A 23,103-nucleotide genomic window follows, 5' to 3' on the forward strand; every position below is an offset into this window, starting at 1 on the left:
AGCACACGGGCAGATACTCTGAGGAACGAGGAGCGGCTTTGCTCTCGGTGTTCTAATGATGTGTTTTGCTAATATTCGCGGTATACTGCGAAAGTATTTCCTTTCAAATATTTCGTTTCTAATCTCAATTTCCTCCTACGTATCACATTACGCTGATAGTTGCTTTATTGTACGTAATGTTTTAATTGGATTAGACGCGCATGCAGTAGCTTATAAAGCACGGACTTAAGTACAATAAGCAGACACTTAGGTAATGTGCCATGGCAAAGAGGAATGGGTTTTGAAATATATAAAAAAAAATTATTATATTATATCTATATATTGGATTTGTATTATTATTAGTATATAAAAAACTATATCTTTGTCTCCTTTCCTCTGTATATACAAGCTTTTTTTTTCTTTCTTTTTTAAATGAATTTATTCTACTATATGTACATTTGTATCTTTTAAGAATAATAATTTAGGTTATTAACAGTTTGTGTTAGACTTGAATACAGAGTATGTCGCACACAATTCAAACTAATAATGCAATTATTACTCAATTTCACACACCCGATACAATTTTTTAAAAATAAAATAGAATAAAAAATAGAACATAATGAATAAATAAAAAGTATCTATTCATAGCTTAATTAAGCCAACTAGACTTTAATGAAGTATGTGTTTCTTAACATAAATTAAGTGGTACCTTATATTCACTACTTTGAGATGCATTACTCCTCATGTTGGGTTTAGGAAAATACAAATCTTTCTCTTTTTTCTTCAAAAAACAAAAAATGGACAAATACACTATTTCCAGGCTCAGCCTGGTTCTCAATATTAAGTTGTTTTTTCATATTAAGTTATTTTGTTATGGTCTTTCAATAGCAATTTTTTTTTTACATTTTAAAATATTTGTAAAGTCCAGCTTCACACACGCTTGTTAAAATAAAAACATTTCTTATAAGGCACATCTGTATGCATAAGACACATTTAATTACTGATGTTATGTATTTATTCATTTATTCCTTTATTATTATCGGATCTGATCAGAACTGTGGACATTAATGTTCAATCAAATTAGAAAAAAAACAGTAGAAAAAAATCATATAAAGCATTAAACACACATACAACCAGAAAAATTAATAAAATAATCTTATACATACTAATTTAATCAGGGTATACATACTTTTAATCAGTTGTACTCTAAACACTGACTTGCTGAAAAATAGCATTTAGACAGATTCTGCCAAATCCTTTTTCTTCTATTTTCTTTAAGCAGGTTTTTTGGAGGATTTGTGTCCTTGAATTTGAACCTACAACCTTCTAGCATAGAGTCAATGTGTTGCCATGTGTGCTTAAGTGTGTGTTATTGTGCTTTCATGTGTTCTATAACTGTCACTGTTACCACATGTTGATGTGTCACAATAGGTCAGTGTGTTACAATGTGTCAGGACAACATATCAGTGTTACTGTAGATGGCAACATTCTGACACAGTGTCAGTGTCACAGTGCTACCATGTGTAACTGTCAGTGCTGCCAAATGCTAGTGTGTTCCAATGTGTCAGCGCGTTACTGTGTGTAACTGTGTGTTACACTGTATCGGTGTTATTATCTCTTAGTGCTATCCTGTATTGATGTCATTCTGTGTCAGTCTGATACCCTAAATGTTTTTGTATATCAATGAATTAACATGTATCTTTGTGTGCATTAATAACATTATTAACTTAACATGTGAGTCAGTGTTTAAGCCTGTGTCAGTGTGTTACCCTCCATCAATGTTGTGTGTTAGTGGGTTATCATGTGTCAAAGTCATTGTGTTTCAGCGCATTATCACGTGTCAAAGTCATTGTGTTTCAGTGCATTATCACGTGTCAAAGTCATTGTGTTTCAGCGCATTATCACGTGTCAAAGGCATTGTGTTTCAGCACAATATCACGTGTCAAAGTCATTGTGTTTCAGCGCATTATCACGTGTCAAAGTCATTGTGTTTCAGTGCATTATCACGTGTCAAAGTCATTGTGTTTCAGCGCATAATCACGTGTCAAAGTCATTGTGTTTCAGCGCATTATCACGTGTCAAAGTCATTGTGTTTCAGCGCAATATCACGTGTCAAAGTCATTGTGTTTCAGCGCATTATCACGTGTCAAAGTCATTGTGTTTCAGTGCATTATCACGTGTCAAAGTCATTGTGTTTCAGTGCATTATCACGTGTCAAAGTCATTGTGTTTCAGTGCATTATCACGTGTCAAAGTTATTGTGTTTCAGTGCATTATCACGTGTCATAGTCATTGTGTTTCAGTGCATTATCACGTGTCAAAGTCATTGTGTTTCAGTGCATTATCACGTGTCAAAGTTATTGTGTTTCAGTGCATTATAACGTCTCAAAGTCATTGTGTTTCAGTGCATTATCACGTGTCAAAGTCATTGTGTTTCAGCGCAATATCACGTGTCAAAGTCATTGTGTTTCAGCGCATTATCACGTGTCAAAGTCATTGTGTTTCAGTGCATTATCACGTGTTAAAGTTATTGTGTTTCAGTGCATTATAACGTCTCAAAGTCATTGTGTTTCAGTGCATTATCACGTGTCAAAGTCATTGTGTTTCAGCGCAATATCACGTGTCAAAGTCATTGTGTTTCAGTGCATTATAACGTGTCAAAGTCATTGTGTTTCAGTGCATTATTGTGTCAGTGTTACCAAGTATCACTGTTGTGTGTCAGTGTGTTACCCAGTACCAATGTCATTGAGTTACAGTGTATCATCGTGTGTCAGTGTGTTACTCAGCATCACTGTCATTGAGTTTCAGTGTAGCATTGTGGGTCAGTGCGTTACCTTGTATCAATGTCATTGTGTTTCATTGTATTATTGTGTTAGTGTGTTGCCCTGTATTAATGCCATTGTGTTCCAGTGGATTATTGTTAGTGTTACCCAGTATCACTGTTGTGTGTCAGTGTGTTATCCAGTAGCAATGTCATTATTTCAGTGTATTATTGTGTGTTAGTGTGTTACTCAGTACCAATGTCATTGTGTTTCAGTCTATTATTATATTATATAATGTATTAGCATGTTAGCCGAATTTAATGTTTTTGTGTATCAGCGTGTAACCCTGTAACAATGTTATTGTCTGTCAGTGGTTTTGTTTGTCTGCATTTACAGTATTATTCACATTGTGCGTCTGTGTCAGCATTTTTCAGCGTGATACTGTGTGTCAGTCTTTGTGAGTCAGCATGTTAGCCCCGTGTCAGCCCCCGTTACCTGTCAGTGTGTTATTGTATGTCAGTATGTCACCCTGTATCAATGTCATAACCTGTATTATTGTGTCAGTGTGTTACCCTGTATAAGTGTCATTGTGCGTCACTGTGTTATTGTATGTCAGTGTGTCACCCTGTATTAATGTCATCATGTACTAATGTGTCAGTGCCATTGTACAGCAAGTCAGTGTATTACTGTTGAGTCACGGTGTTACCCTGTATCAATGTCATTGTGGTTCAGTGTGTTACCCTGTATCAGTGTTGTGTATCTGCATGCTAACCTCTATCAATGTTGTTGTGTGTCAGTATTGTTGTCAGTACAGTGTCAGTGTTCTCCTATTGTCCTTTAACCCCTGTGTGTCAGCATTACAGTGTGATGGCGTGTACCCGTGTGTAATCTACAGTATGTGTCGGCATGTTCCCATGTGTCCCTGTGACTCCAACATATCATCACGTCCTCATGTCTCCAAGTGTGTCAGTGTGTTCTTCTGTAACCGCGTGTACTTGGCTCCAGTTTACGTATTAAAGGTGTATTTCCGTGTATTCCCAGTTCTTTTCCAGCCCACACGTGTTAAGTGTGCCAGCCTTTTGTATCAGCAATTTTTCTTTTTTCCCCGGTTCACTCCTAAACCCCCGTGTGTGGAATTTTTCCTGCCTTGTATTTTCAGGGTTATTCAAACAGCGGCCCGAGCAACACCTCGGCACAGGTGTAGGCAGGTGAACAGCGGCGCGCGTTCGTCTCCCAGCTGCAGCGTTCAGCCGGGGTTCAGCGAGAGGTCACAGCACCTGCATCTCTTTACACCTCCTCTCCCCAAAGACGGGCTCATTAACACGGCATTAACGCCAGACGCTTATTTATCCTGTCACGTGCTCGCAATTGGAAACAAACAGAAGCGAGAATGTAATGGAAAGGAGCGGGGAGGCGGGAGTTCACGTGGAAAAAAAAAAAAAAAGGTCAGGAGAGACATCTTATATAATAAACTAAAAATAATGAAATAAAGAAACATAATAGGAAAAGTAGGACATCTCAATCCTAAGATGTTATATCAATGTATACGGACAAAATTAAAGATGGAGTGCAATTTATATTCGTTCTGTTTACTTGAAAAAAAGAAAGAGAGCGGGGTTCGATTTTTATGTATCGGTTCCATTAATGCAAAGATTCTGGGGTGCAATACAAACAGTTTAATTGTGTCATTAACAATCAAGAACCACTCCTAGTTAGAACAGTTTTCGCTCGAGGAAGAAATCCGAGAAACACTTATAAAACAGTCAGTCGTAACAAAATAACCGGAGTTCTCCTTGCGATAAACTCATAAAAAAAACAAACGCTCCTTTTTATACAGAATATTTTATACAGGAATAGCTTTGAGTTGTATCGTTAACCAAAGGAAGACACATCGCAAACATCGAATTCCACACAAATTGCATGTTTTTTTTTTTTTAAAGTTTTTTTTTTTTTTATCTCTAAGGTGGTCTATAGGTTAATCGATCTCCTAAGCTTATTTGCATGAGAGGAAAAATTGCATACAACATTTAAATCGTGAAGCTCGTAGCATGAGTCGCTTGACGTACAGCACTGTTGTTTTTCTTTTTTTTTCTTTCTGTTTTTTTTTCTTAAAGCACATTGTCCATTTAAAACGTTTAAGACACTTTTTCGATTTTACCTGCCCGTCAAACTTACATTTATAAATAGTCAAATAAAGAAAAACGGGCTGTGACAGAAATGACGGAATTACATCACAGGAATAATAATAAAAATAATAATAATAATAAAATACGGCGTGGACTGCAAATAAATAAGGTGGGATGATGAGGAATAAGTTGTGATTCACATTTTTTTTTTCTTTTCAACCTGTGTGAAAATCCTGAAAATTACAGTGACAAAGGTTTCGCAAAATAATCTAACATCGGCAGTGCCATATAGTACAAGGCATTTGTTGGCATAGTTTCTTTAAGACTGTATATATCTTTTTACAGTTAATATATATCTATATATTTATATATATATATTTATATTTCTTCCAAACAAATTAGATTGAACATCTCATCCAGTCTGCCTGCAGGTCTTAGGGGCGCCAGATCCTGCGTGATCCTTTGTTTCGAAAAGAAAACGCTGTGCTGTCCGACAGTTTGTCACCGTTTAAGGCCCCTGTTTTTTTATTTCATTATATTATCAGTTGCATTAAAATAAAACAAAATAAATCCAGTTAACACCACGTACGTAAACATCAATCAAAGTCAATCAAACTTCGACTGAGACGAATTTTTCTTTTCAAATCAGTAGTTTGGAAGTTCAGTGTAAAAACAACATACATCAAGTGCAGTCAGCAAACATCCACAGCAACAGAGTTAAGAGTTTGTTTTTGTTTTTTTTTTGTTTGTTTTTTTTTTACATTTTTTTGTTTCATTGTGCAGGTTATTTAATGATGCGGAAATCTTTACAATGGAATAATAATAATACAAGGCTTTTACAAAAAGGTAATACTTCGGTATTACGCAGTCCCGGGTTGAGATTCTTACAGTTCTACCGCTGGAGGAGATCAGAGTCTGAGCTCGAGGTTTATTCTTTCACTTCCTGTTCGGCCTGACACTGTCCCTCGGGGCCGACGTGCTCCTCGATCTTGATGGTGAAGATGCTAGTAGTCTGCGTGCTCTCGTCCAGCTCTTTAAGCAGCTCGCCTTCTTTGAAGTCCATCATGCCTACCTTGTCCTGCTCGTTGGCTGCGGGTAGGGCGATTCCCGATGCCGCTTCTTTGGGCCGCACGCAGAAACGCTGGTTCTGGAAGAACTTGATGATTGTATCCCGGGGCAGGTCGAGCTGGGCGGAGAGCGTGTGCACGGCCTCGTCGTCCGGGTACGGCCCTACGTCCTGCACGAAGCTCTGGAGGATTCCTAGCGCTTCGATGGAGATCCGGGAGCCGGTGCGACCTTTAGCCTGACGCGATTCGTCCTCTGCCTCGGCGGGCGCCGCGGTGGAGGGCTGACGAGGCGGAAGGCGGGGTCCTGTTTGCTGCTGAGGCTGAGGCTGCTGGGAAACTAGCGGCTGTGACGGGTGGGGTAGCGCCAACGCAGGCTGGAGCTGGGCTGCAGGTAGAGGGTGGCTCTGAGGCTGAAATCAGACAGAAATAATATTAAGCTTCTGCAAGTTGATCGCATTGTAGCTACACCTACAGTTCGGTTTATCATCTACACCTGCGTACAGGTCACCTTGTAGGTGGATAATCACCCACTCGACCATCTGTAACATCTGCACGACGTGACAGCAGACCGGCGGGGGATTATTGATATTATTTAGGATCACTGTTTAGATAATGTGTGGTGCAGTGCTACACTTAAAACACACCGCTAAAAAAAACACAAAGTGTACCCATAACATTAAAATAACCGAATTAAAAAAAGTATTTATAGACGGCACTGATCAAATTACCAGTATCGATACTGGGTTGATACCAGGGAAAAAATGTTGGCTCAGACAAAATAGATCAGATATCGCATCCTGTAACAACAAGCAAAGACAGGAATTGGATTTTGGAAAAGAAGAGGACGGGTTTTGATAGATTTTTATTATGTTATGAGTTTAATTATGAATTGCTTTACCTAAAAACATATGAAAGCTTATCCATATCAGCTTTCAGATTAAAAAAAAAAAAAAAATGTGGTGCTGTCATCTCTTATTGCTTTATACACTCACTGGCCACTTTATTAGGTACACCTGTTTAATTAACTGCTCTTCAACACAAATATCTCATCCGCCAATCACATGAAAGCAACTCAGAGCGTTTACCGTAGATATGTTGACATGTACGATTGAATCGATCTACTGATGTTGAATCCGAGCATCAGGATGGGGAAGAAAGGAAGAAAAAAATGATTCAAGTGACATTGGTTGTTGGTGCCAGACACCAGATGGGCTGGTCTGAGCTACTGGGATTTTCATGCATAACCGGCTCTAGGGGTTTTAGAGGAAATATCCAGTGCACATCAGCAGTTCTCTGGGCAAAAAATGCCTTGTTTATGCCAGAGGTCAGAGAAGAATGGCCGGACTGGTTCGAGCTGATAGGAAGGCAACAGTAACTCAAATAGCATCATGTCACAACCGAAACCGGGTAAAACTCCAGTCAGTTAAGAACAGGAAAATAAGGCTATAATTCGCATTAAACAACTGAAGATTGCAATGTCGAAGCTGCGACGTTCGGACGTGAGTGTCAGAATCCGGCTCCATCCTGCGTGTATAAATCTTTTCGGCTGCTGGTGGTGTCGAGGATATTTCCTCGGCACACTTCGGGCCCCTTAGTACCAACTCAGCATCATGTTAATACCACAGCCTGCCTGAGTATTGTTGCTGACAATGTTCGTCCCCCCTTTATGACCGCTGTATAACACGCCATGTCACAAAGTTCAAATCATATCAAACTGGTCTCTTGAACATGACAATGAGTTCACTGGACTTAAACGGCCTCCAGAGTCTCCAGATCTCAATCCAATAGAGCACCTTCGGGATGCGGCGGAACGGGAGACGTGCAGCCGACAAATCTGCAGCGACTGCGTGATGCTATCGTGTCAATACGGATAAAAATCTCTAAGGGACGTTTCAGGCACCTTGTTGAAGGCTAAAAGTGGGACTAGCCTGCTGTACCTAATAAAGCGGCCGGTGAGTGCATAAAGTACGAATTCTGCATTTTCCTCGAACACTGTGCTCTTTCTGAATAGAAGAAGTATTAAACAGTGTGAGGTTAGTGTTGGTTACTAAGAGGCAAAAAACTGCAAACTGGATGAGCACACGTTTTTTTTTTCTGTCATTTACGTCATTCCTGCTTAATACAGTAGCTGTCAGTCTAGGCAAGTATTTGTTCTTTATAACGTATGTAATAAAGATTTTACAACATAAAGAAGGAAATGGACCGGTGCTGGACTCGGAGTCCGGCTTGTCATCGAGCGCATTGTTCAGAGCAGGTCAGAATCAGGCTACGCAACCTTTCTGTCAATGTAATCAGATCTAGGAAATTTTTCTTTTACCTTTATCTCTTTCATCAGCCTATTAGCACGAAGGCCTTTTTACATGCAAAAATGCTCACACAAAATTCTGCGTGGCTGTTGATTGCTTATCAAGCACTATTCAAAAAGCTGGGCCTTCACACAACAAGAGGAGGAAAAAAGAAAAAAGAAAAAAAAAAAGGCCAGATCTGCAAAGATTCAATCATGTGGCTGGCTGGGAGGGATTGACATAGTGTGCATGTGTTTGTGTGTGTTTGTGTGTGTGTGTGTGGTTGGAAAGCCACACGTTAGGGTGAGAGACATGACACATTGGCTTTGAAATGCAGCATTGTTCTAGGTTGTGGCCACTAAAGGGGCAACTGTCGCTTAACAGCGTTTACAATAAACTGTTTTTATTTCCTTCTTGGGAAAAAACCCGAACTCGGAGTAGAGTTTTAGGGCACGAACATTCTGAGATAATATTAAAGAAACAATGTGGCCGCATTCGTGGTTCTGTTTTACTGGCCGGAAGGTTGCAAGTTCAAATTCCATGACTTCTGCTAAGGTTGTTTGGAATTAAGCCGTGCCATAGTATTATGTTTTTTTAATTTTATATGTTTTTTTATATATATATATATATATAAAAAAAAGTTCAATGAAACTAAGCACTGATTTTCTTCTGTCATTTCTCTTTTTTTTTATAAATAGGTCACTTTATTGTTTAATAACATTACTCAGTATATATATATATATATATATATATATATATATATATATATATATAAAAGCACACTAAATGCCATTTACCTATTTTCTTCGTCTTCCTGCTTGTCATGTTCTGCGTCACACTTTGCTCTTTAATCTACACCTGATCTACACCACATCCTACCAGATCATGGCAGAGGTTGAAGGAAGTTCAGCCATTTTTTTTTCTCCATACTGTTTTTTTTTTTTTTTTTTGTTCTTATTGTCAACACTTAACAATAGAAACTTTCAGCAACTTTCTTACTGGTTCATAAGCTGCTTCAGTGCTCACTTTACACACTGTGAAAAAAGGCGAACAAAAGAAATAAAACTTGCTAGTGATGCAATAATATCACTGAGTTACAGATAAAAATACCACGACACGTCCAGGAGGACGCTTTTAGTTTTAGATTTACTCCGAGCGGTTTAATGACGTTAAAGAGTGAAAATCTGTACAAAGTGAAAGAATAACTCAAAACAGTCTGGCCTTTTACTTGAAAGGCTCATTTCACGAGAATTGCCTCAAGGCCACCTGCATCCTTACATCTTGTTTACTTGTATGAAAAAAAAAAATGATTTATTCACTATAACTCACTTGGACTGGATTTCTGCTCAAAATAGCACATGATACATGATGGAGAACGTGACAAAGTGATCGTTTTGGTGATTTTTTTTCTTTTTCAACATTTCAGAAGAACACAAACACTAACACTAAATTTTGCTTTTAAAATGTCCTGAAAGTTAAAATCTACATGATTCTATTGTTTTAATCTCAATCGTTCAACTCAAAAATAAATAAACACTACTATGTTACGGATGAAGAAATAATTGTATTTAAAATTTGAATGCAAAATGAGATAAATCCATTAGTCAAGAAGTATCGCTATCTACAGTAATTTGAATATTTTCTGCATGCTTTCTGCGAGTCACAAGGTTGGTTAAAAGCACACAAATGCCACAACATCATATTTTGCCCCAATTGCTCTGGTTATACAAGTGTGAATTTTGCATGATTTCGCAAAACGCTGTAACTCCCACAGTTTTGCCACAATGGATAAATCAGTCTGCAGTTATGTGTGTAGTTATTTAAGTATGCACTTCAGAATGAATAATATGTTGGTTGAGGCTTTAATAAAAAATACAGCAAACATGAGTCATGCTTTGTGTTTTTGTAGTGAGTCAAACTGAAACTAGTGGCAGCAAATTTGATCAAGGAAAAAAAAAATGTTGAGTTTTGCTGAACACAAAACCTTTTTAATTAGATTGATGAAGATGAGGACTGTTGAAGATCTGAGAGCTACGGGTTATGCTTTGCTTAAAGCCTGGAAGATTAAAGCTTTTTTTATTTTATTATTATTTTTTTTTTTAAAAAAAAGGTTATATAGACAACCTTATGTGTGTAAGAAGATAATTTGCCCAAATGAGTAAAAGTGCAATGAAATATAAGGTGTTTATGGAGTTATATATTAACACATACTCTATATATTTATATTTAGACTACTTTGCAAAGAAATGCTTTTAAGCAAAAACACCTTCTAACATATGGACACTCCCTGACTACCTGATGGTTCGACAGTTTTCGACTTTGCGATGGTGTGAAAGTGATACGCGTTCAATAGAAACCATGCACGAATAAAAAAAAAGATCTTTTTTTCAGGTTCGCGATGGTATACTCTTGCACATCTGTAGGCTAACAGTATGTAAGGCTCATGTTCTAGGTTAAACTGTGAGGTTCACTAGGTCGGGTGTAGAAGTAATACATTTTTAACTTGCTATCTTTTGATGCAGCCTGGTTGTAAGTTTAAGGGCAAAAGCTACGACATCCAGGAGCAGTAAATGGTAAAAAACGTGTGTGCAGTTTTCTAAGGAGGCTACCTGAAAGGTTTCCTGAGAATCGGCCACAGTTCTACCGAAAACTCATAGTCGCAATCACTTGCTTTTTTTTTTTTTTTTTGCAAACAAAGTCAGCAGTTTTCATTACGGGGTTTTCTTATTTTGCTTTTTTATTCGGCTGAAAGTGTTTGGTTATATAATATGTAACAATTCTTTCTTCCTTTAGTGACAGACACATTTTTCTCTATCATAAATGTTTTATACTGTTTGGAATTCAAAACAGCTATATTAAATGTGTTGACCAAATTGTGTCCAAGTCAACGAATAAACATATATAGTGTATATACCGTTTGCACCTAAGATGCCAAAGGCTCTTGCACAGATCTGTATATAGGTCACATGCACTATGTAGGGCATCGCGTACTGTTGGGTCCAAACCTCTCAAGCAACTACTCCAAAAACAATAACATAATTACTCGAGCTGAAACAATTACAGTTTTATAAGGACGCACTGATCCCATTTTGTCAATTATTTAAAAAACATTTTTCTTTTCTTAAATAACTATACTGGCCCCTTTTTTTTTTCTTTGAAAAAAAAAAAAAATAGATCTTGGAAAATACATCCAAATGACTTTTGATATGTGTGTGTGAGAGAGAGTGTGTGTATACCTGCAGTGGCTCAGTGGGCATGTGCAGCAGGTGAGTGGGTCTCTCAGGGTGGTGTTGCTGCCCTCCGTTGCTCTCCTGCTCGTAGATGGCGTCCCTCTCCGACTGCGAGAGGCTCAGAAAGCGCCGGATCATGGACAGGTTCTCCCACAGTGTGCGGTTCTCCGGGGACGGGTCCTCCTTCCAGCGCAGCAGCTCGCACAGCCAACCCTGCTCACACACACACACACATGCAGAAACACATACGTATGAACTCAGGGTCACATTAACACCTCGACACACACCTTGCAGTATGTGGAAACACTTTGACTAGATTTCATATAGAATTTAGATCTATAATATACAATATATGAAAATGTTTTTATTATGGATGAACCAGTATGTGTGTGAGAGAGTGTGTGTGTGAAAGCCTGTACGATCTTTATTTTCAGACGGTATCTGCATAATATAATATTATATGTTAAGGGTTCCAGAATGTATAATTCTTTAAAGTTTATTTGAAAAAAAAAGAAAAAATGTTTTATTTCACTTCTATTTTTTCTTCATTAACTTTTATATTATATTATATTATATTATATTATATTATATTATATTATATTATATTATATTATATTATATTATATTATATTATATTATATTTTTAAGTGTGTTGAGGGTTTTGTTTCTGTTTTTTTTTTCTTCTTTTTATCTAATTATTTATTTATTTGCTGCTTTGTTTCTCCGTGTATTCATTTAAGAAAAATAAACAATTAAAATAAAATCAGTATATTTTAAGTAGAGTATTGATTAATTAGTCTTTTTTAGAATTATTTTAATCAAAAACATGTTAAGTACAGTATTAATTTATTTTATTGAATCAGTTTTTTACATAACATTAAATCCATATTTATTTATTTAGTTTTGAATTTTATTTATATTCACATTTACAACGATAAACAATTCTATTTATTAATTCGATCATTCATGTAATAACGTCATCCTTTAGCTTGAAATCAATTTACTTTAATATTACTATTATTCGTCTATTAGCCGTTCTCTTACAGTTGCTAATGGACCTAAATTATGCTCTAAATATTTGTTAGAAAGCACGATTTCAGTCGCTGGCCATCTTTTCCACTGGCCTGTGATCAGATCAGCCATCTTAAACTGTGCATCACTGTGCAGAACCACACACACACACACACACACACACACTGCACAGAAGGTGTTCCTCTCCACCACTGCACAGAAAGCAACAGAAGGGGTGGAGAGATGTGTGTGTGTGTGTGTGTGTGTGTGTGTGTGTTGCACTGTGTCCTGGCAGCGTTACAAAAATGACACTGTAATCTCCAGACCAGTGTGCGGCAGCACCTTTCATTTCCACAGGATTACCTAGCACTCAGTCCCACACACACACACACTCACACACACTCACACACACACTCAGAGGTTGGAGCCAGAGCCGGAGCCACACAGGCGCGCTGCACGGCTGAGATAACTCAGCACTTCTGTTGTCCCCGGTTCCAACTCCTCCCAAAGCCACATCAAACCCGAGAGAGCGAGAGACACAGCGATAGAGAGAGAGAGAGAGAGAGAGCGAGAGACATAAAGACTGTAAATCCCACACTGTTTCTCTGCCACCTTTTTATTAAGATGCCACACACTAGCATAGCAAACACACACTGATGTCTCTGCGTCGTTTCTGCCGACACACGGGTGCAATCAATCAGAACCACTAAACCCCTTCATAAAATACTGCTACATGCAGGAAGCCCAGATCAAAATACCCCTCTCCATCAAACGATACCATTACACACACACACACACACACACACTCACACACACAGTTCAAAAGAAATCAAACTGTGTCAATAATCTAGCCAGCATGTTCTTCCACATGTAGGAAACATGACATGTGAAGACCGGGCCTCATCGATTCGAGCGGCTCTGCGGGGTTTACACACTCCAACGTCTGCTTGTGTTTGTCCAATTGCATTTCTTCCACTGCCTTACCAAACACAGAGAGCGTGAGAGGCGCATGCTGTGTGTGTGTGTGTGTGCTCGTCTTTTTTGCCTACAAATTTTTTTTTCTACTTTTGCTCCAGATATGGATCCTGTTTTTTTTTTTTGTTTGTTTGTTTTTTTAACCACTAGGTTGTTTAAATCGTTCTACATGGCGGCCGTATCACAGACAGGGTTTATTTAGAATTTGTTCTCAGAGACTTTCACAGGGGAAAAACCAGTCAGGAACATTTCGAGCTTCATACAATGTTACAAATAGAATGGGTAAGTGGGTAACTCTACAGCTATAGGTGATGCTACAGAAAACATTGTAGCTACTGTAGTGATAACATTACAGATAATGTAAGTCTCTAGGTACTTAAGTAATGTTACAGATACTTTGGGCAACTCACTAGCTACAGGGAATGTGACATGTTACATGGATAACGCTAGCTAAAGATAAAATTACAGGTCACAAAGGTAACTTTCTAACTATAGGTAATGTTACAGATTACAAAGGTAACTCTAGCTACAGGTAATGTTACAGAGTACAAAGGTAACTTTCTAACTATAGGTAATGTTACAGATTACAAAGGTAACTCTAGCTACAGGTAATGTTACAGATTACAAAGGTAACTCTAGCTACAGGTAATGTTACAGAGTACAAAGGTAACTTTCTAACTATAGGTAATGTTACAGATTACAAAGGTAACTCTAGCTACAGGTAATGTTACAGATTACAAAGGTAACTCTAGCTACAGGTAATGTTACAGAGTACAAAGGTAACTTTCTAACTATAGGTAATGTTACAGATTACAAAGGTAACTTTCTAACTACAGGTAATGTTACAAATTACAAAAGTAACTCTAGCTACAGGTTTTGTTACAAATGATGTACATAACTTTGTACTTTTTAACATGGATAACTTTCTAAATTACAGGTAATGTTCCAGATTACAAAGGTAACGTTCGAGCTACAGTACAGGTAATGTTACAGATTACAAAAGTAACTCTAGCTACAGGGAATGTTACAGATTAGATTAGATGGGTAACTTTAGCTACTGGTCATGTTAAAAGTTACACATATAACTCTACCTAGAGGTAATGTTTCAGATTATATATGTAACATTTCCTGCTACAGATAATGTAACAGATTTATATAGGTAACCCCTTTCCTACAGGAACTGTTACAGATTACAAAAGTAACTCTACCTAGAAGTAATGTTACATTACCAAGTTAACTCTTGCTACAGGTGATGTTAAAAGTTGATAACTCTACTTAGAGGTAATCTTTCAGATTGTATAAAAAACCTTTTAGCTACAGGTAATGTTACAGATTACAAAGGTAACTTTCTAACTACAAGTAATGTTAAAGATTATGTACATTAATTTCTAGGTACAGGTAATGATCCAGATAACAAAGGTAACTTTTGAGCTACAGTACAGGTAATGTTACAGATTACAAAAGTAACTCTAGCTACAGGTTTTGTTACAAATGATGTACATAACTTTGTACTTTTTAACATGGATAACTTTCTAAATTACAGGTAATGTTACAGATTACAAAAGTAACTCTAGCTACAGGTGATGTTACAGATTAGATGGGTAACTCTAGCTACAGGTGATGTTAAAAGTAACACAGATAACTCTACTTATAGGTAATCTTTCAGATTGTATAAATAACCTTTTAGCTACAGGTAATGTTACTGATTACAAAAGTAACTCTAGCTACAGGTAATGTTTCAGATTAGATGGGTAACTTTAGCTACTGGTCATGTTAAAAGTTACACAGATAACTCTACCTAGAGGTAATGTTCCAGATTATATACAGTATGTAATAGATAATGTAACAGATTTATATAGGCAACTCTAGTTATGTCACAGGTTTATATAGGTAACCTGTTTCCTACAGGAACTGTTACAGATTACAAAAGTAACTCTACCTAGAGGTAATGTTACATTGCAAAGGTAACTTTAGTTACAGGCAAAGTCACATTAACTCTCTAGCTAAAGATAACATTACACATTATGTAGGTAACTCTAGCTACAGTTAATGTTTACATCGGTAACTTTAGCAATAAGTAATGTTACAGATATTGCATGGAACTGTCTAGCAAAATGTGATGCGAAAGATAACATGGATAACTTTCTAAGCTACAGGTAATGTTACAGATTAGATGGGTAACTCTAACTACAGTTAACTTTACAGATTACAAAGATAACTTTATGGTAACGTTTTAGATATGAATGGAACTGTCTAGCTAGAGGTAACACTACAGATTATAGCGTTACAGATTACACAGATAACTCTACTTAGAAGTGATGTTACTGATTACATAGGTAACTCCAGTTACAGGTAAAATTTGAGATAAGGTAGGTAACTGTTTAGCTACAGATGATGTTCTAGATAACGAAGGTTTATGCTTTATGCCATCAAGGATATATAAGCGTAGTATATTATGAGAATGTAGACACAGAATAGTATCTAAATACAAATTTAGGGAAAACAATAGATATGGACAATAATATATTAAAAAGATCCGCTCTTTACTGACATTTGCTGCTACTTCACAAACTAGATGAAGTTTCCTATTTTTAACAAGTCTAAAGCTGCCTCACAGACCTGAGTCCCTGGTCCTATCCACCTGTCTGGAAGGTTTTCCCATGTTAGTGCAGGTTTTTCAGTAGGTGGATTGGCTATGCTAAATTAGCCCTGGTTACGCAGGAGTATTTGAACATGTGTGTGTGTGTGTGTGTAGTCTGATTTGTAATTGTATTCTGGGACGGGCTCAGGATTTTTTTTTTCATTCCTTTAAAATTCAAATGAGACACGGGTTCAATGCTGCACCCATCACATGACCGGCTCTGACATTTATTATTGTAATCGTTTGACACTTACGTCTCTGAATCGATGATGTGTCCGGTATTATAGTGGTTTAACGATATACCTAAAGAGTGTACGTGTATTACTTAGGGAGACTGTTTAGTATGATGTCATACGTTTGTTATGTTGGTCGTGACATTTCCTGTTTGCCTTTGAATTTTGTCAAATTAAGTAACGGTAGCTGATTTGATGGAAACTTTAATTCAGAACAGTGGCAAAATTTAGGAACCTAAATGCAAACAAAGTCCATGGTGTAGCCAGGGTATTAATTGTAGATTCTAATAAAAAAAATTATATACATATATATATATATATATATATATATATATATATATATATATATATATATATATATACACACACACACATATATATATCAAAATATAATGGCTGATTTTCATGCGCGAGATTAGGCAGCTATGCGATGAAAAAGAGAAAGAGAATGCAAAACGTTGTGTGTGTGTGTGTGTGTATGTGGGTAGTCACATGTTGGCAATAACTGGTGCACAGGGCTTCTGTGTAAGCGAACAGCACTGTATTCACCTCCGATCAGCACGCTGATAAACATAACACCTTTATATTATCTCATTTAGCATATGGCGTTAGCAGTGTGGTGTTAGCGGTGTCACAGTGAGAGCCGTGTCCTCCGTAACCCTGTTGAGACTTCCATAAGTCGGGAAAAAGCTGCGCCGCATGGCTGATATGGGGAAAAAAGAAGAGAGAGAGAAAGAGAGCAGAGATTCCTAAAAGATGTTATTATAACGCCGCTAATCCAGGCGCATTACGACGTCATTCCTTTTTTTTTTTCCCGCTCAGAGTAATCCACTGTTATGGCCTACTTCTTCTGTGCTGATAGAGGAAGGAGAAAGAAGAGACAAACATTATGATGTGAAGCAGAGGGGCTACAGACAAAGCGTTATTATCCCGACCAACACACACACACACACACACACACACACACACACACCTCCTCTTCTCCTCCTCCTTCTATTTCCAGCCCCCCCTGTTTCCCTACGCTGGCACGGGCCCAGCTCTGGCACGCAGCACTGTGCAGAGAAATCCGAAGGCCAGCACCGGGCGCCTGAACCTGTACAGCCACACGTTTATGTACGTGATGCGAACCTCGGCCGTGAACGCGTCCCATCTGAGAAATTTAAACGGTGTCACGCAGCATGTGTGGGGGGAGAAAAAAGAAACGCAGGTCGACAGTGAACGAGGACGCAGAGCCTTGTTGTGTGTTTGGCAGAAAAAGAGGGCAGGGAAGCCTAAAAAAAAAAAAAAACCTTTTTTTTTTTTAGCCACATGAGCACATAAAAGCTGCACCGCAGAAAAGGACTACAAGTCCCAGAATGCAGTGGTCCATAATGAGTCGGTAATGAGGGGGTTATTTAAGTGAATGAGGCCAGAGAAATAGAGAGAGAGAGAGAGACAGAATAAGAAAAAGAAGCAGAGAGACAGTGAAATGAAAGTGAGACATACGGATCGAGATGATGAATTGGAAATTATAAAATAATAAGTGTATAACAAACCATGACAGTATAAATAAATGTTTTAACCAAAAATAAATAAATAAATCTAAATTCCTGAATATGAATTATTAACTGAATATTTACAACCCGTCTGCCAATCTTGGTGAAATCATCCACGGGTCAAAACTAACCATGTTAATAATAATAAAAAAAAAAACAATACTTTATTAAATTGCATCTAATTTTATCTCATAAACTAATAAATCTCTACGTCGTCTTGTACTCGTCACATATTTCATACTGCTTTATCGATCGGATTTTCCTGAAAATGTTTTTTCTTCCTTTTCTGCACCAGTGTCATATCATATTACTGAAGTTGAAATCATTATAAACGCTCTGCGTTATGAAAACAGGAGTGTAAACTGTAAAAGCTCGACTTTCGACAGCCCAAGTCAGATAGTCACAGTCTTTTCAAACAGCCTCTCTTGTTCTTCTGCAAAACTTCCTGCAACAGCAGCGATTCATTCCACAAATCTGCTCATTTCTTCTGAAGGCCCACAAAAGAAAGAAAAGGAGACGGGGAGGATGTTACACGTGACCGAAGATTCGGATGCAACTCGTACGAGCAGAGAGAGAGAGAGAGAGAGAGAGAAACTCATGAAGCGCCTCCGAGTCGTGCTAGTCCATCAATTATAAGCGCCTGATTGAGATTTAATTCAAAGCTGGAGTTTAATTGCTAATATCAGTGCGTAATTAAGCAGATAAATCACCGAGATCTTATTGCATTATAGATTAAAATTGCATAAAACCTGCAAATTGTATATGTCAGCTAAATCAGCATCCTTAATTGGCAGACAGGTTTGCCTTTGAAAAAAAGAAGAAAAAAACAGACGAAGCATTCAAAAAGAATAAAAAAGCTTAGTTAGTACACTTGGACTTTCGACTGATACTTCTTGTTGCTCGACTCCTGTGAGCATGTGACTACATCAGCTGACGGATCTCAGCCAATAGGGAGGGACTGAATCCTGATCCAATTAAAAATGGCCGAGTTGTTACAGGAGCAGCAGGCGAGATGATGAGAGAGGAAGAATTTAAACGGGTGGATGAAGGAAGAGGGAGAAGGAGCGCGTGTCCGCCGCTCGTACCTCATACGCGTATGAGCGGCGCGCTGGGCGGACACGTGAGGCGCCGGGAGCGAGCGGTGAAATTGAAATATTTCTCGGCGTGTGTCACAGGCATGGCGAGCGGTAATTATGACAGATCTGATTAAGCGGGCGAGGCAGGGGCCGGCTCCGGGCTGCAGGTGCGACCTTGCGCATTCCTGCGTGTGTAAATAAAATTAATTACAAGCGAGGGGGTGCGCGGCGCGTGACATCGCCACGCACCGAGAGTCACACGGAGTGGGGGTGGGACTGGTGATTGGGGGGAGGAGGAGGGGGGGGGGGTTCTAATGGAATATTTTCCCGGAGTCTAATAATACAGTTGGTATTGACTTGGGGTAATTAGGGGGATCATTAAAGCCGCTTTTCCCGGCGTATTTGCCTGCCTGATCAGATTAGGAGGAATGGGCCTCGGAACGAGGCCTGTGTGGTCTGACGAGGAAGGGCTCGAGATCAGGAAGCGACATATCTGCTGTGAAACGGGGCTTGAGACAACTGGTGTTCCTATAGTCAGTGAATTATCTCCTGTATAATAAAGCGGGCCAAGTATTGAGAAAAATAAAACAGACAAAAAGGAGAGTGGCATGTGATGGAAGACGGTATAAAGTCATATAAAGTAATAAAGAGGAGGGATTCAAAGAGCTGAACACGGTGCAGAGAGAAAGAATGATGTAAAAACACAGAGAGAGAGAGAAGAAAGGGAACAATCTCTGAGCAAGTGAGGCTGTTGCCAGAGGTGAAGGTGAGCTCTGGATGGTGAGAGAAATCCTAAAAAAAACTGCTACATTCTCTATCTGTTCTGCAATAAGAGAGAGAGAGAGAGAAAAAACAGCTTCATTGCAAGGCGAGGCTTTGCCTTTTTGGGCCATAATTCAGCCCTAAATCAATTATTCAGACATCTGGGGCCTCCAGTTCAAGAAAATTGCGTCTTTAATAATAGAGGGAACCGCAGCCGTTTCCCAGGCAACCTAATAACCAGGCAGCCAGATAAATAAATAAATCAATTAATAAAGAGGCGCGGGCGCGCTCCCCCTCTCCGTTCCCATCTGCCTGCTTCTGCTTCCCTCCATCCCCCACGGGAAGAGGATGAATTCATAATGGTAAACAAACCACTTCTCAAAATGCAGCCGCCACACTACGCCAAATAATGAAGGAAATAATGCAGGGATATATATGTATATATGTATATACATAATACACACACACACACACAATCTTTTTTTCCCTATAGGAATGAATAATAATGCTTTCTTAGACAGCATGCAATGCAGATCTAAAAAGTCAAAGATAAGCTAAACACAGGACTTGAGGCTGAAGATGTTCGGCGATCCCGTAAGCCCCGCCCATGAGAGCAGGAAAAGGATGCATGTGCAGATACGGTATGTGTGGACAATATGAGCAAAAGAGAAAGCAGAGATCCTATAACTTTATATAATATCTTATAAACTTAAAAAGATGTCGTCAGTTTGGTCCTTTCGTGCGTCTTTTTTTGGCTCAGTTCGCTCACTGTCTGTGCTAAAACCCTGCGACTGACGGTTCCTCTTCGGGAAAAGGCTCCAAGTATTGTAGATCTTAGGAAGAAAGCGAGCTTGCTTAAGCAGACGGGATCTTCAAGGAACCTAGTGTCTTTCATCTGGATGCTTGAGGAAAAATCATCCATGACTGCAACTGTAGCGAAAAATCATCACCCCGATCCTAACCAAACAGCCCCTCCTGCAGAAAGGCTCAGCCATGTCTCCTGAAGAAAGTCCAGGTCTGATTTCTCAAAGCTTTTAAAGTATACAGGATGGATATGATAACGATTATGATCGAGTCCTACTGGAAGAGGAGAAGAAAACAAGAAGGTTTGATAACCTCCTTTAAGAACCTGGAGAAACAACAACACTAGCTACTGTAGGTACACCAGAACTACTCTTTATTGTCTGCTCCATCAATCATGGTCTGAGGCACGAGCTTGAGATGAGTTCCTGAAGAGAGCAGACGCCAACCAACAAGGATTGGATTTTAAACTTGTTTGCACGAGAGCACGATTTGGATCTCGAGCAGTGATCTCAGGTACAGTACATCTAACACTTTGACACATTCTGCGTTTTTCTTTGCAGCCTACAGTGTCGCTTCTCTAGAGAGTGGTGAACCGGGCCCTTGGTGACAGATGGCACACCCTCTGCAATCCCCCAACCCACACACACACACACACACACAGACACACACAGACACAGATATGCGAACACGCACACATAAGAGCCCCACACCTGCCCCCCTGTACTGCAGCAACGCACCATATCCCTGACATTCTGTCTCATTAGAGCACTGCTAATTACCCCTGCCTCTTCCAGGAGAGGAACAGAAAGCGCGAGAAGGGTCATTCTGACGGAATGGGACTCAGATCTGAAGATACTTCTCATCCAAGAACAGAGACTGCACTTGTTCCCACTTGAGCTCGGAGATATGCAAGGAATTAAACGCTTCGCAGCAAGTTAATATTTATTTATTTTTTCCCCCCTTTTGTTCCTCCTAAACCACGCTGATTATTTTATTCTTTAAAGAGCGACACGTGGCTTTTTTATCCGTTTATCGTTACCTTTAATGTTGCGGAGCGTTCTCGGAATAAGTTAACGCTTCCATTAAAGCAGCTTCGGCAGCTGTTCCCTCGCCAGCCGCGATTTGTTCCCTATCTGTTACAAAGCGCTCGCACTGGAGACTCCTTCCAAATATCCTCACAGAAACCATGATACTCGTCAATACCTTCTGACCAATCGGATTCGGGAGTTCGACACGAATGCCACGCTATAACAGCGAAACAACCAGCCTGATCCAGGACATGGTAGCCCTTGTGCGTTCTGTAGATGTTACGCGTGCGCTAATCCGTAAGAGAACTGAGCAAAATGGTGCAGCGGGAAACCGGGAGCGTGAAGCGGCACCAGACAGAGGGGCTGCGTGGAGCCGAGCCCAGAGAGAGGGACGGTGTGGCACGCGTTCAACACCCATCCCCCCACCACACACACACACACACACACACACACACACAAACGGACATGACTATGTTGACACGATATTATCCATAGACACAAAAAATGACATCCATGCATCGATTTTATTTCTGTAATAATAAACAAAATCACTTTTGATTATGAGAGAAATTTGGGATTGGGGATTTTTTCTTTTTTTTTTATAGATCAGATAGAATTCACACGAACATGAGCCCAAAGTCAAATGTTCTCTCACACTCACACACACTTGTACTTGTTCTGAAGTGAGATTTACAGCTCCCGTGTCTCTTTCCTCGTCTCTGTGCTCTGCGATTCGAGTAAATCGTACGCCATCGCCTTTTTTTTTAAAACTCCATCCTCCGTACTCGGAGACCCCACAGGCCCTTTTTCGGCCCGATAACGAAGGTATAAAAAAAAAAGACCGACAACCTCCCATCCCCCATGTTTTACAAACACACGCCGCTTTGACTGACCGCCATGACGTGAGTTACCGCCACCAGAGATACCGATACCAGCTCTGGCTGGACGTTAAGCCTGTGAGCCTGATGGAGGGATGGAGGGATAGAAGGAAAGCAGGATGGATGGAAGTAGCAAAGGAAGGGAGGGTGGTGGTGGTGGTGGTGGTGCTGCTGGTTGGAAGGGGGGGAGGGAGGGAGGGAGGGGGGGGGGGGGGACGACCAGCTGCCCAGGGAGCGCACATTACGAGATGGAGCCGGAGATAAGTGCTCTCCCCGGCCCCTTTTTCAGCTGCGTAATTAGCACAGTTCTTATCTGCCGCTTAATTCACATTCACACCAGCCATGAATGGGGAGTGCAGGCGCATGCAAAGAGGGGGGGGGGACGAGCGAATGCATGCACGCACATCCACACAGTCACACTTATACACATATACACATAATCACTCATAGACACACACACATATATATATATATACATATATATATATATACACTACACACACTTACAGACGTATTCTGCCTCGTTTTCTTAATAACACGACCACACACCCTGTATATTCTCTTTAAGATCTTTCTCTCTCTTTCCTTTTCTCTCTCTAACAGGCATATCCATTCCTCTCCAGTGACTACTTTCTCCTGGTGCTTATACATGAAATAAAACACTCTTTCTAAAGACGTTATAGAAAACTAATCAACGTCGAAGAACTGGAGT

The 23,103-nt window shown here is 39.3% G+C and overlaps 1 protein-coding gene across 8 annotated transcripts in view; it reads right to left on the bottom strand.

The window, feature by feature from the left end:
* Window positions 1-4,401: 4,401 nt before the first annotated feature.
* Window positions 4,402-23,103, bottom strand: part of LOC128514062 (DNA-binding protein SATB1) — a 54,799-nt gene continuing 36,097 nt past the window's right edge. For all 8 annotated transcript variants that reach the window (XM_053487714.1, XM_053487713.1, XM_053487715.1 and 5 more), the window contains 2 exons: window positions 11,455-11,661; window positions 4,402-6,343 (listed from right to left, as the gene is read on the bottom strand). In XM_053487714.1, the coding sequence (XP_053343689.1) occupies window positions 5,795-6,343; window positions 11,455-11,661 (756 nt within the window). In that variant the 3' untranslated portion in view covers window positions 4,402-5,794. The remainder of the gene's footprint in view (window positions 6,344-11,454; window positions 11,662-23,103) is intronic.

The sequence above is a fragment of the Clarias gariepinus genome, chromosome 26, assembly GCF_024256425.1.
Source record: "Clarias gariepinus isolate MV-2021 ecotype Netherlands chromosome 26, CGAR_prim_01v2, whole genome shotgun sequence".
Lineage (NCBI taxonomy): Eukaryota > Metazoa > Chordata > Actinopteri > Siluriformes > Clariidae > Clarias > Clarias gariepinus.